This window comes from Centroberyx affinis, unplaced genomic scaffold (genome assembly GCF_046629955.1).
Source record: "Centroberyx affinis isolate AG114_WGS23_722 - 3 ecotype Tasmania unplaced genomic scaffold, CSIRO-AGI_Caff_v1 ptg007158l_1, whole genome shotgun sequence".
Classification (NCBI taxonomy): domain Eukaryota; kingdom Metazoa; phylum Chordata; class Actinopteri; order Beryciformes; family Berycidae; genus Centroberyx; species Centroberyx affinis.
The window spans coordinates 31,210-47,366 of NW_027283624.1; the positions used below are offsets into that span (position 1 = coordinate 31,210).

General features: G+C 43.2%; 1 protein-coding gene across 1 annotated transcript; it reads right to left on the reverse strand.

The window, feature by feature from the left end:
• Window positions 1–1,222: 1,222 nt before the first annotated feature.
• On the reverse strand, window positions 1,223–13,295 carry LOC139639347 (glypican-1-like). Its single transcript, XM_071513432.1, has 9 exons — window positions 13,142–13,295; window positions 11,378–11,595; window positions 10,601–10,774; window positions 9,552–9,717; window positions 8,715–8,845; window positions 7,216–7,356; window positions 6,696–6,826; window positions 3,798–3,973; window positions 1,223–3,455 (listed from the first exon to the last, which is right to left on the reverse strand). Exons 1-9 carry the CDS (start codon window positions 13,284–13,286, stop codon window positions 3,268–3,270), a joined length of 1,470 nt encoding a protein of 489 aa, XP_071369533.1. The 5' UTR covers window positions 13,287–13,295; the 3' UTR covers window positions 1,223–3,267.
• Between the last annotated feature and the right edge of the window lie 2,862 nt (window positions 13,296–16,157).

The window sequence follows — 16,157 nt, forward strand, 5'->3', positions numbered from 1 at the left end:
TTTCACCTGCAGTCAACACACGTTTTATGACGCTACACCATGTACCACTACGACAATCACCTTTATTCAGCTGCTACTGCATCCTGTACACACATTGACCAATACCTTAAAGAGTTCTCCTTGTGTATGTGTGTGTGTGTGTGTGTGTGAAAGAGAGAAAGAGAGAAAGAAAGAGAGAGAGAGATGCTTCTTATCTTCAGGCCAGCATTCAGAGACATTTAAAGCGGTTTAGAAAAAACAGCCACGTTTCCAAAAAAACACATTAGCACTGAGACCGTCTCTCTTACACCATGGGTGGGTACCCTGAAATCGATTGCAGGCCTGCTGGCTGCTACAGGAGCGGTAAAAGCATGTTTAAACTAGTCTGTGTCCGGGGATGATGATACGTTTCTTAAATGTGTGCTGAAAACGTTGAGGAACCCTTTGCTCGGAGGTCATTTTCAACTGAGGGACTCCAAATGGTGGGGAGTGAAGTGAACTCACGGACAGACAGCTCAGACTCAAGGAGGGGTGAACAGGTCTCAAGTCTTCTTTATGTCTAGATTTTGGGCTCTAACCTAAATGGCAGTCATCTCTTCATACAATTTCAACAAAACTCAATTCAAATTCCATCTGAAACGTAATAACCCCATGCTGGTGGGCTGGTAAAATGTCCAATCCTGTTCAAAAAAAGAGGTTCAAATTCAGTCTTTTTCATTGCCAGACAGTATAATTATTACCATTATTTCACGGGACAAGACACATTGTAGGAAAGACACTTGACGTAGAAAAGGTTCAGTTCAGACAGTCGTTCAGGTCAGGTCCGCTCACTCGTAGTCACAGACAGGATGTAGTTGTTGAGAAAGATGTGAGCTCTGTAGACTGAAGCAAAGACATTCCCATGGATCAAAAATAGAAAGCGCTAACGTCTCGTGAACTCTGCGTGCATGCGTGTGTGTGTGCGTGTGCTTGTGTTTCCACGTGTGTGCCTCTTCTCACCGGTTTCATTCTGTTGTATCAGATTTTAAACATCAGCATCAGGAAAATAAATCATTCATAAACTTCAAACCCCCTGACTGGTGCAGTATTGTCGTCCCCACACACACAGTTTTCCCCCCAGCAGGGCTAAATGAGGCTTGTCAGTGCCAGGGAACTGTTACAAAGAAGAGCTAGAGGTTTATTTATAACTGTAATGCAGCTGGCAAGTCGTCTCTCTTGGCAATAAGAGCAATAATCATCCAAGATTTGATTCTCTTATTTGGAGTGTGGAAGTGTGTGTGTGTGTGTGTATGAATATGGCACCCAATGAATGCCTAGTCCTGTTTGGTTCTGTAGTGAAAACCAGGATAGTGAGTGAGTCCTGCCTAGCTGTGTTTGGCCAGAGAAGAGTACCAGGCACAGACAGTGTTGCTGGGTTAATGGATAGATGCCTGTATACACAGATGAGAAGCTGTATCAGGATACCTTGTACTGAGTAGAACAGAAAGGCCTGATGCAGCCTGTTATCGATGGATGTCAATCCCATAATAATCAATCCAAACTGTCCATGGCAAAATCCATTGCTACAATCCGAGAAACAGTTTAATACATGACATGTGTGATTAAATACACTGATGCACAAAATCAGCTTGATGTCAACGGAGTATGCGGCCCCAGTGTGTGTGTGTGTGTGTGTGTGTGTGTGTGTGTGTGTGTGTGTGTGTGTGTGTGTGTGTGTGTGTGTATGTGTGTGAGGCCTGATATTTGAGTGAGTCAGGGGTCCCATATGTCCCAGTAGAAGTGTAGGCTGAAATAGAGGCATAACAAGTAAATTATATATTACCAGGTAAATGTATATGTTGTCAATATCCTGCAAAAACCTTGTATCTACAAAAAGTCTCAACTTTTCAGGAATTAAAAAAAAACTTGATGCCCATGCATTTTTTTTACATTTTGTAATGCATTTTCAAACCTGGCTTGGTCACAGGGTCATCAGAAATATTCTTTGTATAGGGATAATGTCTGCTGTTCAGTAAAAAAAAGAAAAGAAAACAGAAATCTCCAAACTGGAGATAGAAGGTTTTTGCAAGGACACCAACGTATAAGAAGTGCTTTGGTTTGACTGTACATCATTCACCAAATCAGTTGTCTCAGCTCTAACAGAGTCCCTATCAATCAGTAAGTTTCACAGGCGTGCGTTCAACAAGGAGTCCATTCTAGCATTACTGTGTCATGATATGTTGTTCTTTGTGGAGATCTTGTGATTATTCCAACCAAAAACACACTGGCGTTTTTTTTTTTAATAAAAGTGTCCGGGGAATTTGCAGTGTGTTCTGTCTTCATTGCAGGAAAAATTATAGGACTTATGAAAACTGCTAGTGCTAGAAAACTGTGCTTGTTTGTAAGTGCTTTGATTAGACTTTGTATTCCATTACAATGGTGATGACTTGTAAAAAAGTGGTGATCTTCACTGTTTATGTCATAAATTTCAGGAGGGACATTTAACAGCAATATTTTGAATACATCCTATGTGTCTCGTATGCCAACATACATTGAACGCCAAACATCTGGATGACTACATCGCATATTATGGGGGATTCATTGCCAATATAGCATCATATATTCATGGCACTCTATTAGCCAATCTTTTAGCTAATACACACAAACATTTACAGCTTACATGTTTGTTAAGTTAGACAACGTTGGCTTAGTTTCACAAACAACATGCCTTGTTGAACGCACCTCAGGTCGGCACTAAACCTTTTCTCATTGACCTCTCATACAGCTGGCAATGCCACTGTCAGCTGGCATATACAGCACTGCCGCCTGCTGAGTGGACACTGTAGCTGAATGGACCTGATAGAATGTCAATGGATCATCATCACCATCATCATTATCATCATCGTCACCTTGATCATCATCATCGTCACCTTGGTCATCATCATAATCATCATAGCCATCTTCATCATCATCAGTCATCATCATCTTCTTCTTTGTCTTCTTCTTCCAAGCATCCTCATCCCAAGAATCCACAGAAACCAAAGACCAGCTCAACGTACTGAATCCCACCCAAACAATGACAAATGAAAACCAAGCAAAACAAAATTAAGAATATCGTCACTGTCCATTTTTGCTCCTCTCGGTCAAAAGAAAATATGGTCCATTCATTCCCTCAATGTCTTTTTTCCTTGTTTTTTTTTTTTTGGCAAAGTTACCTTCCCACCTTTCCCTCCCCAATCCCCTTTGTCCTTCCCATGGTTCAGCCCTACTCCAGACCGCAGAAGTCTGATTGGAGGTGGCGGCTGTCCATCATCGCTGGAGCAGCAGCGTCACCCACGGCAGCAGGAGCAGGAGGCCACAGAGGCGGGTTTGGGCCGCGGCCGCGGCCGGGCCTCGGACTCGGTTGTTGTCCGGCGGGTAGGCGTACAGCCCCGGTCTGCTCCGAGGACACTGGCCGCCCACACACATTCCGCTCCCGGACCCGCTGATGTCCTCACCTAGGGAGGCAATTAGAGAGAGAGGTGGAAATCACACTGAGCTCAAGGCTTTTTTCATGGGAAACTCCCGGTCCTCCAAAAAAGCGAAACGAGATGAGTCACCTTCAAGTGCTCCTCTTAATAAGCTCATGGGAGTGTGAAAGTGGTAATTACTGCGCGTGATCCATTTTGTGCTTCAGGAAATAAAGGTATAAAATACATGCAGTTGTGTATGTGCACGCATGTGTGAGACTGCAGTGTTTGTGAAAGTGAAAGATTAAAGAGCTTGTAAGGTGTCTCATAGGTAAAACATTAACATTCCAAGATACATTTTACATGAAGTGATCTTAAGCAGTGACCCACTTGCATCCTGGAAGTCCACATCGTTGCCATCCAGTGCGTTTCTCAGCTTGTTGCTCATGATTTTCAGCTGCATGATCTGTTGCCGGATGGTCATGTCTGGCTTGGTGATGTCAAGCTCCACCTCTGGGTTGTTGATCTGATTGGCCAAGCCGTCACCCATCACCTCTGGAAGGTACCTGATTGGGGGAGAGAGAGAAGGGGGAGGGATTGGTGGCACCATGGTTAGATTGCTTTAAGTTAGAGGTTAGGTTAGGTTAGGTTAGGTTAGGTTAGGTTAGGTTAGGCTGGAAGCAAATTCAAATACTTTTATATGAGTAAGGGAAAAGATTTGGGTTCACTTTTAGACATTTGGTTAAAACAGCTTTGTTCAACGTCTGCTACTGTTGACAATAAATTTTCCTGGCATGGACCTTGAACTCAATAACTTACTTCCAACCATTCTCTAAATTGCATGGCACCATCAGACACGGTTTCAGCTTTTAAACTGTACAGTACACTAAACAGTAAACTGAACGGCAAATTTGCAGAGCTCTGCTCGATTCTGTAAATTAGACGCAGCAGTTTATGCTGACAGCACCTAGACAGCAGATAGACTGTAAACGTACAGTGATACAGCGCACACACACACACACACACAATTATACATACACATGCAAATAGACACATCTACATGCACAAACGCATACACACACACATACTGCTCTGAATTATATATGTATTGATGGGCTGCAGGTTTATAACAGGAACTGCCACATTTCAATATTTCAGCATTACACACACGCTCAGACTCTCTCTCCTTCACACACACACACACACAAACTATATGTGCTGAATGCTAGGATTTGATTTATGTTCATGAAACTGTTTAAAATTTTAAATCACTGTGTATTCCAACTTCCACTTCAAGGATTTACTGGAGTTGTAATTTCTGTTGTGACATTTGCGAGCTCTCAGGAAATCCACTAGATGTCGCCATAGAGTTTCAAACGCTTCATCACTGTCACACACGCAGGCACGCACACACACAAATTTATATTTCCTTCATCCATCACACACAGTCGGCTATCCATCCATATTTCATGCCTTTTGACTCTCACATCACAGACACGCACACACACACACACACACACACACACACATACACACATCCATCCCTCCATCTATATTTTATGCCCTCTGACTGTCACATATTTCTGAGTGTTCCGCTCAGGATAAATCTCATTGGTCAGCCTTAAGCCAATGGGAAAGGATAGAAGGTGTATGTGTGTATGTGCATGGAATGATGTGTATATATCTATCAACATGGCATCAAATTGTTCTGTAATCCATTTACACGTGGATGAGGGGAGGTTGAAGAAGTGTGTGTGTGTGCGTTTGTGTGTGTGTGTGTGTGTGTGTGTGCTTGCGTGCGTGCGTGTGTGTGTGTGTGCATCGTGTGTGTGTGTGTGTGTGTGTGCATCGTGTGTGTGTGTGTGTGCATCGAAGGAAGTGTATTTCAACATGGCATCAAATTGCTCTATAATCCATTTTCCTGGGGGAGGACGGGGGGAGGGGGTGTGGTTAGGAGTTTAAAGGGTTGGTTGTGGGAACGTAATGTGTGGCAGATTGCTGCAGGAATACTTTAGTGCACACTTTAAACCGCTTGACCCCCTTCCCACCTGCCATTACCATGCATCCCAGGTTAGAGGATAGAGTAAAAATGCATAAAATCCATGTGTAACAAAGTGTAAATGCAGTGCAACTCTGATCTACATAAAATAAACCTACATAAATGGAAATAAACTTCAGATCCACCCACACGCAAATCATATAGTTTGCCGGCAGCTCAGATAGTGACACACTTGTTAAGAGATGGATTGTCAGGAGGCTTGTGGATGGGGAACAAGCGAGGCGAGGTGTTTACTGTCAGTTTTAAAGGACATAAAGTGGAAGGGATGTGCGTGGCATTTTTGCGAGATCGAGGCAAATCCTAATTCAAAGACGCATTTTAATGTCAAGTATAAATGTAATCCAGTTCTCGACACAGTCCGGATATGAGATGCATTTTGAAGCCTGGTGTAAAGGAGGCTGGATTTAATAAGGGCTTGAGGACTGGGAGTCACAATCCTGAACCTCCTCACCTAAACTATAAAGAGTGTGTCCAGTATTATGACCAGACACCAGGTGTTTAGAGCAGAAAATGTAAACACCTTCATGAACTGGATATAGGTTGAATCACTATTGTGTTATAAATAGGCATTTATGTATATGAAAATGTCACAGATTATTACTTTAAAGTGAATGTAAATATCAACAGGTTCATACCTTAGCCTAGATCAAACCTGTTTGTTGTGTTAGTTACATGCTATAGAAATGTACAGCTGCACCCATTTAAATTCTACATGTATCATGCATTGCTCTGCATTATGCCTCAGTTTCAGCACAGAAACCTGTCTAACTAGTTCTACCATAGGCTGATCAGTGCCACAGTTCCTTATAGTTGACTACATCTTAAACAGAGATATCCTTACATACACCATGGTTTGCTCACACAAAGGTAATTAATATGTGTTCCAGTTGAGTACAGTATGTGACTAATGATGTGACACTATACAGCTTGTCTTTTCAGGTAAAACTGAATCGCTAATGTAACTTGTCGTCATATTATTCTGCATTCAGACTGCTAACAACAACAATCTATTAGCCGATTTGAGCTAGCTGATTGCCAGCTGCTGTGCTAATGGAGCTGAACCAATTGGCAGGACATACTATGGCAAAACACACTTGTGATTGGCTAGTGGCACACCTAAACGTTCACTTTCCCTCATATAGCGATAGAGTGATAGCCACTGTTTGTTTCACTCTGCCGACTCGTCCCAGACAGAGAAAGCCAGTAGTTGGCTGGCGTCGCTTCCCTACCTGGATTTGGTGATGCCGTTCCAGCATTTGTCCTGGCTGGTGCCCCCTGCTGCCAGTTTGCTGCAGAGCGCTGCAGGCAGCTGGATCCAGTACAGCCGCATGTCCCTCAGCTTACTGGACAGATCTGACACCTGAGGAGAGAGACATCAGAGTGAGTTTGTATGCGATCTGTTTAAAGTCAGTTAGAGAGGTAGGAAGAAAGATGAAAGAGGGGATGAAAGAGAGAGAGATAGACAAGACTGATGTCTCTGATAAACACTTTTGCTTTAATACATCTACAGACAATATGACAGGCAGACACACAAATGCATGCTCCCTCTCTCTCTCTCTCTCTCTCTCTCACAAACACACCCTTTTTCTCTCTTCATCCCTCTCATCCTTGCTCTCTCTATTCTCGCACACATATACACACACAAAGAGAATTATGCACACATTTCTCTCTCTCTCTCTCTTTCTCTCTTGCTCTCTCCACATTCTCTCTCTCTCTCTCTCTCTCTCTCTCACACACACACACACACACCTGCATCTCCAGTCGGATCCCAGCGGTGGGGGAGAGTTTGTGCTCTGAAGAGGCAGTCAGGGAGTTGCTCCGCCTCTTCTGCTCTTGAAGGCTGGGGCTTCCTGTCCCTGGCTCACCTGGAGTTCCACATGTCTGGTACACCTACAGCAGAAGAATGTACACACACACAGTACACACCATATGTAATTTATGTTCTTGAAAATGTTTCAAATGTGAAATCATTTTACCACCTTGTAATTTCTCTTTTCACATGTGTGAGTGCTCAGAAAATCCACTAGATGTCACCATAGAGAAGTGTTTCAAACTGGTGATGCACTGTAAGGATTTTTGGACTTAAAATGTGTTTTCTCGGTTGTCTGGTCCTACCCACACTCTTTGACTTTTTGGCCGGGTTAGAGTCTAGGGATTTTCTTGATGCTGCATGCAGCGAGAGCAACATAGTTGAGTAGGCGGATGTTGTTGTGACTGGAGCATTTTCTTTCTGATTCGTCTTGATATTGAGAGAGAAAATGTAACCAGGTGCGAGCATTACAGCTGTTCAATTTGTAAAAGTTTATGTAGAGTGTGTGGACAGAACTTGAAAATAAATTGCACATTACAACATGTAAAATATCTTCTTAAGAGTAACATAGATGACCTGCTTGGCTTTCAAAACAAGGCCAAGCTGGCGTAGGGCTGTGTCCACTGCTTGGTCCAAATGATGGGCATCAATATTTACATTCGCCATGTTGTTTGTACATCAGGTAGACTCTGGCTGCTTAGCAACTTAATGACGGTGCCTACCCTTGTTTGAGTGACATATCTGGCAACCAATAAAACTTAACGCTCAAGGTTTGAGCGCTTTCCCATTGGAGCACATAGTTCAGTTTCTAGACCGTTGCCTTCCATCTACAGCTGGATGGGAGTTCTAGCTCGCTTGGTTTGCGTTCTGAGGTTAATGTTTAACACTAGGATCAAACAATCAGAGGCTAGTTTGGGTAAAAGGTACCATCCATTAAGTCCTGCATAGGAAAATATGATAAATATGATCAATTCATAACAAACTATGATACAATCCTATTGCAATTCTGAATCTTCCCTTTAAAATAAGATGCAAAGGGTTTCTGTACAATCTAAAACAGGACCTTTAACTGAATTTTATAGTGCTCATACAAACCAAACCAATGCTTGAAGATAATGTTGGCTCCCATTAAGAGTTCTGTATGATTTTAGTAGTGTATTCCTTTAGGGTTTTAACCTGGGAGTGAAGATTAACATCTTAGGACTTACTGGGACTGGGTTAAAAGCTGGGAGAACAGACTGGTCAAGAGGTAGGATTAGGCTGGTACCATAGCTACAATGCTCTTTCACCACCACAGTGCTCTTGAGCAAGGCATTGAGCCTCTAACTGCCATTGAATCCTTGTATTCTGACCTCTGTGAGGAAATGCATATAATGCACAGGGGGCTGTGTTATGTATTTAATAGGGATATGAGATGAGACAAACTGAAATGTCTTACCTTGGCAGTGAAAGTGTCCATGTTGTCCTGCAGGTAGCGCACCGCCTCAAAGATACGGACAGGGATGGAGGAGAGAACCACATCTAGACTGGGCTCTGAGCTGAAACTAGACGCCACCTGGAGCATGGACTCTGAGAGGAGAGGAGAGGAGAGGAGAGGAGAGGAGAGAAGAGAAGAGAAGAGAAGAGAAGAGAAGAGAAGAGAAGAGAAGAGAAGAGAAGAGAAGAGAAGAGAAGAGAAGAGAAGAGAATTTTAAGGAAAACTCCAGTCTCTTCTCACACACTGTATTGTAGTACTAGCAATATGTTTCTAGTTCATTATTGTTTCCTATTTAATTATTTCAAATTTATTTGAGCAATAAGCCATGAGAGAATGTGCTTCACAATGCTTTTTCAATTGCTGAGGTGTTGTAAGGCATGATGCAGAAGGGAGTAGCTGCTCTAAAATCACTGTAAAGTCATAAAAGTCATAAAACAACAGCATTGTAGTAAAAAGCAAAGTATGCAAATTTTCAATAAATCCAAATGATAATAACTGTTACGCAGTCACAGGAGTGCATTTACCTGGTATTTTGCAACAGCTTTGAACGTGACTCAGCTGCAGCTTTCCATTTTGTAATTCATGTTAAGGTCGGATCTAGATTGCTTCTCTGTGAGGATTTCATAAAAATGCATGTATGTGTTTTCACGCCTGTGTTTAGGTATGTCTGTCCATCTGTAGTATTCTCATACTAACTTTAAAGAGGCACTTTATTCATGGCTTAATCCTGGTACACATGGAATAATAACAATGTTACCTCTAGCGTTACTCCGTCCATCCACTGTACATGAAGCTCACCTATAAGGTTCTGCCACTCGGCGTCCAGGTCGGCTTGGTTGGCCAGGCAGCCCTTCATGACGTTGGAGCAGTAGTTGGGGCAGGGTTTAACTGAGGCCAGGCTGCGACAGTGGGGGCAGTAAACCAGCTTCATCAGGGCCTTCACACACTCTGGGCTCAGAGAAACCTGGGAGGTGGGAGGGGCAACAAGGGAGTTAGCATCGGTTCTCTGCGAAATCCTCATACCACCTAGAGGGGTAGCGAAAGAGAGACTGACATTTATATTTTAGGGATTTAGCTGAGATTTAGGAGAGCGACTTATAATGAGAGCAGCAGTAGACTAAGTGTCAAATCCTAGATCAGCAACATTACAAGCAGCCCAAAAGTAAGGAATGCAAAGGTCAGGATCTTAGTGTGCAGTACTCCTGTAACTGTAGAACAATCATGTAAGAGGGAAGTGCAAGGAAAAGAAGTAGAATAATAATAATAATAACTTAGATAATAACTAAGAACAAGAGCAAAGAAAAGAGATAGAAAGATAGATAGCAAACCATAGCTTTTTCAGGATTAGTGGACAGACACACAGACACAGACTCAATGCATCACTGAGTACATGGAAGTATCTGCGAGTAATTGTGTGCTGGAAAAACATCATCACACCCATAATTTGATAACAACATTGTCATCCATCTAAAGTGGAGCTTTGTTGTAATGACAGAGCCTGACGCTTCATTTTTGATGATCTTTGTGTTTTTAAGTTTTAGGGTGGAGACACAATCTCTGGCAGTTAGGGTGTGACGGCCATGGATCTGTCATATCTGCTTTCCTGGGACGCAGCCCAGCAGGCCTTAGTCACACAAATGCACACACACACACACACACACACACACACACAAACACACACACACGCTGAGTCTCTCTCACTCACACACAGATAAACACACTGTTTCACTCTACCTCTCAATCTGTCTCACACCTACACACCCAGTCTCTCTCCCGTTTTCTCTTTTTCTCTCTCTGCCTCCCTCCCTCCCTCTCTCCCTGTCACACACACACACACACACACTCACCTGTGAGACCTTCCTGACCACCTCTCCGCTGATCGTCAGCCCCTGGACAAACGACCTGGCCGTGACAAAAGCTCTTATCACCTTCATCTTGAAGTCACGCGGGACGTCCCCAAACGGCCGCAGCGTCTCCTGTTGCTTAGCAACGCACTCCAGGTAGTCCTCTGATAGGCTCACCTGCCAGACCGAGGCAGGACAAACAACATTTAGGGAGCTTTATGTTACTGTAAATTATGTTTTGTTCTTAAGATATTCTCCACCTGAGGAGAACTAACACCCTGGCAAATTATCACACTCCATAATTGGTTTGTGTTAAAATGTGATGATTAATAGTTATCTAAAGATGTTGATTAGGTGTTTGTTTGTTTTTTCAAAACAATTAACCAGAGTAAATAAATTAATGAATTTCAATTTAGTCTTCTTTCTCATTTTTCTTACTCATTAATCTTCTTATTTATTTTTAACTGGATCGATATACAGATATTTTCTTTATTAAACTGTTAAATTAATCTCTAAACCCCAAAAGATGGCACATTTACAGTAATGTCTATTGATCTACATATGTTTCTCTGTTAAAATAAGTTACAGTGTTTATCTCACATAACTCAGTAAACATAAGCCACATAAACCATATACTGTCTTTGGAAAAAAAAATGTAAGGACAAAAAAGTCTATCAACTTCAAGTATTTCCAACGTTAAAGTCAACCTTCAAATAGTTTTGGTATCATTTAATATAATTTGCCTCAGGTCTGTGGAGTTTCACATATATCTACATTTACCTCTGCGGGGGCGGAGCTCTTGAAAGCGTGCTCCAGGAGGCGGGACCAGAACTCTGATAGGGTCTCGTCCAGGTTGAGGGCGGAGCCCCGGTAGTAGCGTCGCAGGTCGCTGTAGAGATCGGCAAAGAGACGGCTGTTCTGGGAGTACAGGGGGCCGAGGGGGGAGAGCACCTCCTGCAGGGAACGCTCAGAACCACTGTGGAGATCTGTGAAATAGGCTGGAGGAGGAGGAGGAGAGAGAGGAGAGACAGAAATAGAAGGAAAAGGAGAGAGGAAGACAGAGGGGGGAGAGGAAGGGGGAAGAGGAAGACAGAGACAGATCAGAGGGAGAGAGAGGAAGAAAGTGAGTGTGTGTGTGTGTGTGTGTGAGTGTAGACATGAGCTGGGTTTCGATCCAAGTATTATATTTGGCAAATTATGATGCACTGAATTGGAAGATCTGTTCAAAACAGTTCAAAAGTGGCTTTGGATGTTCTGAAATGTTAAATATCTGTCCATCACAACCTCCCAGATTTGTCAAACCTGCTGTCTCTCCCATGTATAAAGTGTCCATCATGGTTGTATGGCCATGAGTTAGTGAACTGGAATATTGCCATGTGCATTTCTGTGTGTGTCCACCTTCAGATGAAAGCAAGAAATACGGCCAACATAAAGAACAACAACTCGCTTCACACAAATCAATTCTTGAAAGACTCTTTCTTTTTTCTCTCTGGATGTGTTTTTTTTTTTAACATTCAGAAAGCCTGTTTACTGACTTCAATCCAGCGCCTAATTCGCATTTTATTTTTCTGCAACATTTCAAACGTTTGCCTGAAATCTGCTTGGCAGCCAGACGGATAGGAAGCAACAGAGAGGTCCAACAGAGAGAATGAGGGAGTCAGTGAGCCAACGCTGCAGTATATTGGTCTGGGCTTTTCCTCCATGCTTCAAAGACGATGGCCCAGTGCCAGCCAGTCCTAACCACAACCAGATGGACTGCCACATTACTGCTACTGCTACTGGGATGGCCTGCTGGCTGCAGCCTCATAATACTGTCCTCCTCCTCTGTTTCTGTTCCTCTTCCTCCACCTCCACCTCTTTCTTTCTTCATTTCTTTCTTTTGACCCATTGCTTGTACTTAGTACTCCTGTCACATTTCTCTCACTTACCGCAGTGTCTGTCATCCTGTTGGTGCCCTTATCATTCTTTCTTTCTTCCTCTTTCTCTTCTGCCTTCCCTCCCTCCCTTTCTTTCTCTCTCTCTCTCTCTCTCTTTCTCTCTCTCTCTCTCTCTCTGTGATGTGCAGTGATCTGCAGATTCGGCTCCTCAGTGGGTCAACTGCTCATTAGCTGAACCAGCCACTGCCCCAGGGGACACCCCTCTGTGTGTGTGTGTGTGTGTGTGTGTGTGTGTGTGTGTGTGTGTGTGTGTGTGTGTGTGTGTGTGTGTGCCCCTGTGAGATCAGGGGATCGGCTTATCACGTTTCATTGTGTCTGGCTGACTCCATTCTCATTATAACACCCAGTCAGGGGTCCCCTTGACGCACGAGGCGCACACACACATGCACACACACACACACACACACACACACACTGTTGAAGCTGCAGTATTGAGTGCTGAGCAGTCAGATCTTGTAGTGAACACACACCCACAAGCACATAACATACAAATGTCGCACACCTACACGCAGTCTCTATGTTCACTGCTGATGCTTTGGTGTTGAGCTCAGCCTGTAGTGTGTATCCACCCCACACACACACACACACACACACACCCCGTACTTACTGTCAAAGCTCCTGTACAGAGCGTTGAGGGCGGCCTGCAGCGACCTGCCGGCCTCTCTGATCAGCCCCTCGGTGTCTCTGCCGCTCAGGCTGGCCAGGCTCTGCTCCATGCTGCTGGTACAACAGGTGGGACCCTGGGGACACATCCTCAGATGTTCACCTAGCAGGGGGGGGAAGCATACAGGCATATATTAATACATGAAGACATCAGAGCCACCTGTACGAATCTATTTACCATGCAGGGTTGTGAAGAAGGAGAAATGAAAGTGAAAGACAGCATAATGTAAAAGCAGATGTATAGCTTTTTTTGTATTTTGTGGTGAATTTCAACATTATCTCATTTAAGATGCGTTTTGAACTGCTTTGTACAGTCTAATTTCTTGTTTAAATGTGTTTTTAAAGTAATACAACACACAACACAGCATTTCATATAATACAACAGTGTTTCAGACTATAATAGAGCAGTGCAGAAACACCACAGCAATGAGCACTGAGCACAAAAAAAGGATTGTCACTTTAAGTTGCATGTATCAACAAGGAGATTTTAACTATTATTCACATTTCTTTCTACCCTACCCTAACTAAACCCTCACCACTTCATACCCAATCTAAACCCTTGCCTTAATCTTAACATTCAGACTCATGAGAGACAGTAAAATATAGATCTCTCTCATACACACATACACACACACACACACACACACACACACACACATTGTTCCTGAGGCATCCAGTCTGTCAAGGGATTGATGCTGCAGACTGCTTTCGAGGCTGTCTGGCTGTGTGTGTGTGTGTGTATGTATGTGCATGTGTGTGTCTGTGTGTGTGTCTGTGTGTGTCTCTGTGTGTGTGTGTGTGTGTGTGTGTGTGTGTGTGTCTCTGTGTGTGTGTGTGTGTGTGTGTGCGCGTCTGGGAAGGTTAGGGGTGAGCAAGTGCCCCACGGCTGTGTGCATCGCTGCTCTCCCCCTTCTTAACAGGTCCTGGGTTGGAATGTGTGTGTGTGTGTGTGTGTGTGTGTGTGTGTGTGTGTGTGTGTGTGTGCTCTGTCTGTCTGTCCACCGGGGTAAGTGGAGCAGAAGAGAAGACGCCTTCATCATCACCGCCCCATGAATCTTTCATTGGCATTGGCTGGTGTGTGTGTGCCTGTGAATGTGTGTGTGTGTGCATGTGCATGTGTGTGTGAGAGAGAGAGATAGAGAGAGATAGAGAGAGAGAGAGAGAGAGAGAGAGAGAGAGAGAGAGAGAGAGAGACTGGTGGCTATAGTTCAGGAAATAGCACCTTATGTAGTATTACTTTTACAGCACTTGACAAAATAATTTTCTACAAATTATGTTTGTTGTTTACTGAGCAGCATCTAATGAATAAAAGAAAGAAAAAAGTTCTATTGTTGTGACTGTAACCTTACCTAAACATCCTCACACCTTAGCTGTGAATTTTCACGCTGCTCCCACAGTCCTGTTCTACTTCATATACTCTGTCTTCCACTATTTTTTTATCTTTTACCTTTGATTTTTGACCTTTTTATTCTTTCGCCTCCCTCCTTCCTCCCAAAACATCCACTTTTGCAAAAGGTGACAAATATGATAGATTGCACATGTGAAAGTTAAGCACATTATTGGAATCTATTCAAGTTGTTAGCTATTGTAAGGATGAAGAAGATGAAATCATCTGTATTTCTGATATACTGATTAAATGATACATCTCTTATACTGCTGTGGAATGAAAGAGTTCTCTCGCTTCTGGGCAGAGACGAAAACATTAACTCCCAGGAGTCTATTTTGATTTGGAAGAGTAGACTGTAAGGAGGATTTTTTTAGCTGCTGCTGTGATCACCAGAGTGTGCAGGTATTTTTCTCCTCCTTTCAGAGTCCTAACATCTCTATCTCTTCTTCTGTCCTCTAATCATATTCTCACTTTGAAGCAGCACTTGGCTTCCTGGAGGGTGAGATCCTGAGATTCCCAGGTGTTGACACGGCTGATAACAGCCAGGGTGCCTAAGAAAGGAAAAGCGAGATGTGGTGGGAGAGAGAGACAAAGGATGAGAGGAGCAGGGAAGAAAAAGGAGAAGAGGAAGAGGAAGGAGAAGAGCCATCATCTATGTTTTGAGATGGCTTACCAAATTTACATTTACCCTTAAGACGTGGCTATATGGTTTTTCAAGACAGAGAAAAGTCTTTGCCCATATGTCTCCGGGCATTTCAAAGCTGCACTAGGCAAGGTTTGTATGTAAAAATACACCTGTCTTATCAGCTTAAATCACACAGCAGGGCTGCAACAGAGAAGAGCTTCCCTTTCTCATTAGTGAGGCCATAGATTCACACTATTGCCCAAATTAGAGTTATTATTAATTTAATGTCAGGTATGGTCAATGGCCTGGTATGGTCAATGGTCCTCCATCCCACCACACACTGAGAAGAAGTTTAGGTCTGCGAGTGCACTCCACATTACATAATTTATGGGTACTGCGGTCCTCAAAATTCAAACAGCTACCCCTCACTGCCATCTGGGGCCACCAAATGCAGCTTGGAAGTCACAAGGAAATGGCATTACAATAGTGTCTTGCTTCCATAATTCAACATATTTCATGTTAAAACAGGATGTTGGGCTGGCACATGATGTGGGGAGGGATGTTCAAAAGTGGGTTGGGGTTGGACCAAAACATTGCATGCAAAATGAACAAATTCAAACCACAGAAGGAAACAGGGTTTTTGAGGGTAAACACACAAAAATGCAACCTGTTGTCACTTGTGTCACGTTGAAAGTTGTGAAGCTGCAGGTGTATATGATGGGAGGGGAAGAAGAGAGGACTTTGAGGAAGAGCTGAGGAGGAGAGGAGTTTTATGTACTATATGCCCACTGGTACGCCATAAAGTAACCACTAAAAAACACAGTTTCCCAGGAAATAGAAGGAATGGGATTTTGATATAAAAATACAAGAAAATAAAAATGTTGTTCATTTGTTGTTATTGGCATTTATTGTTAAATAGGTGTACATTGTATGGAGAATCAGCTAACC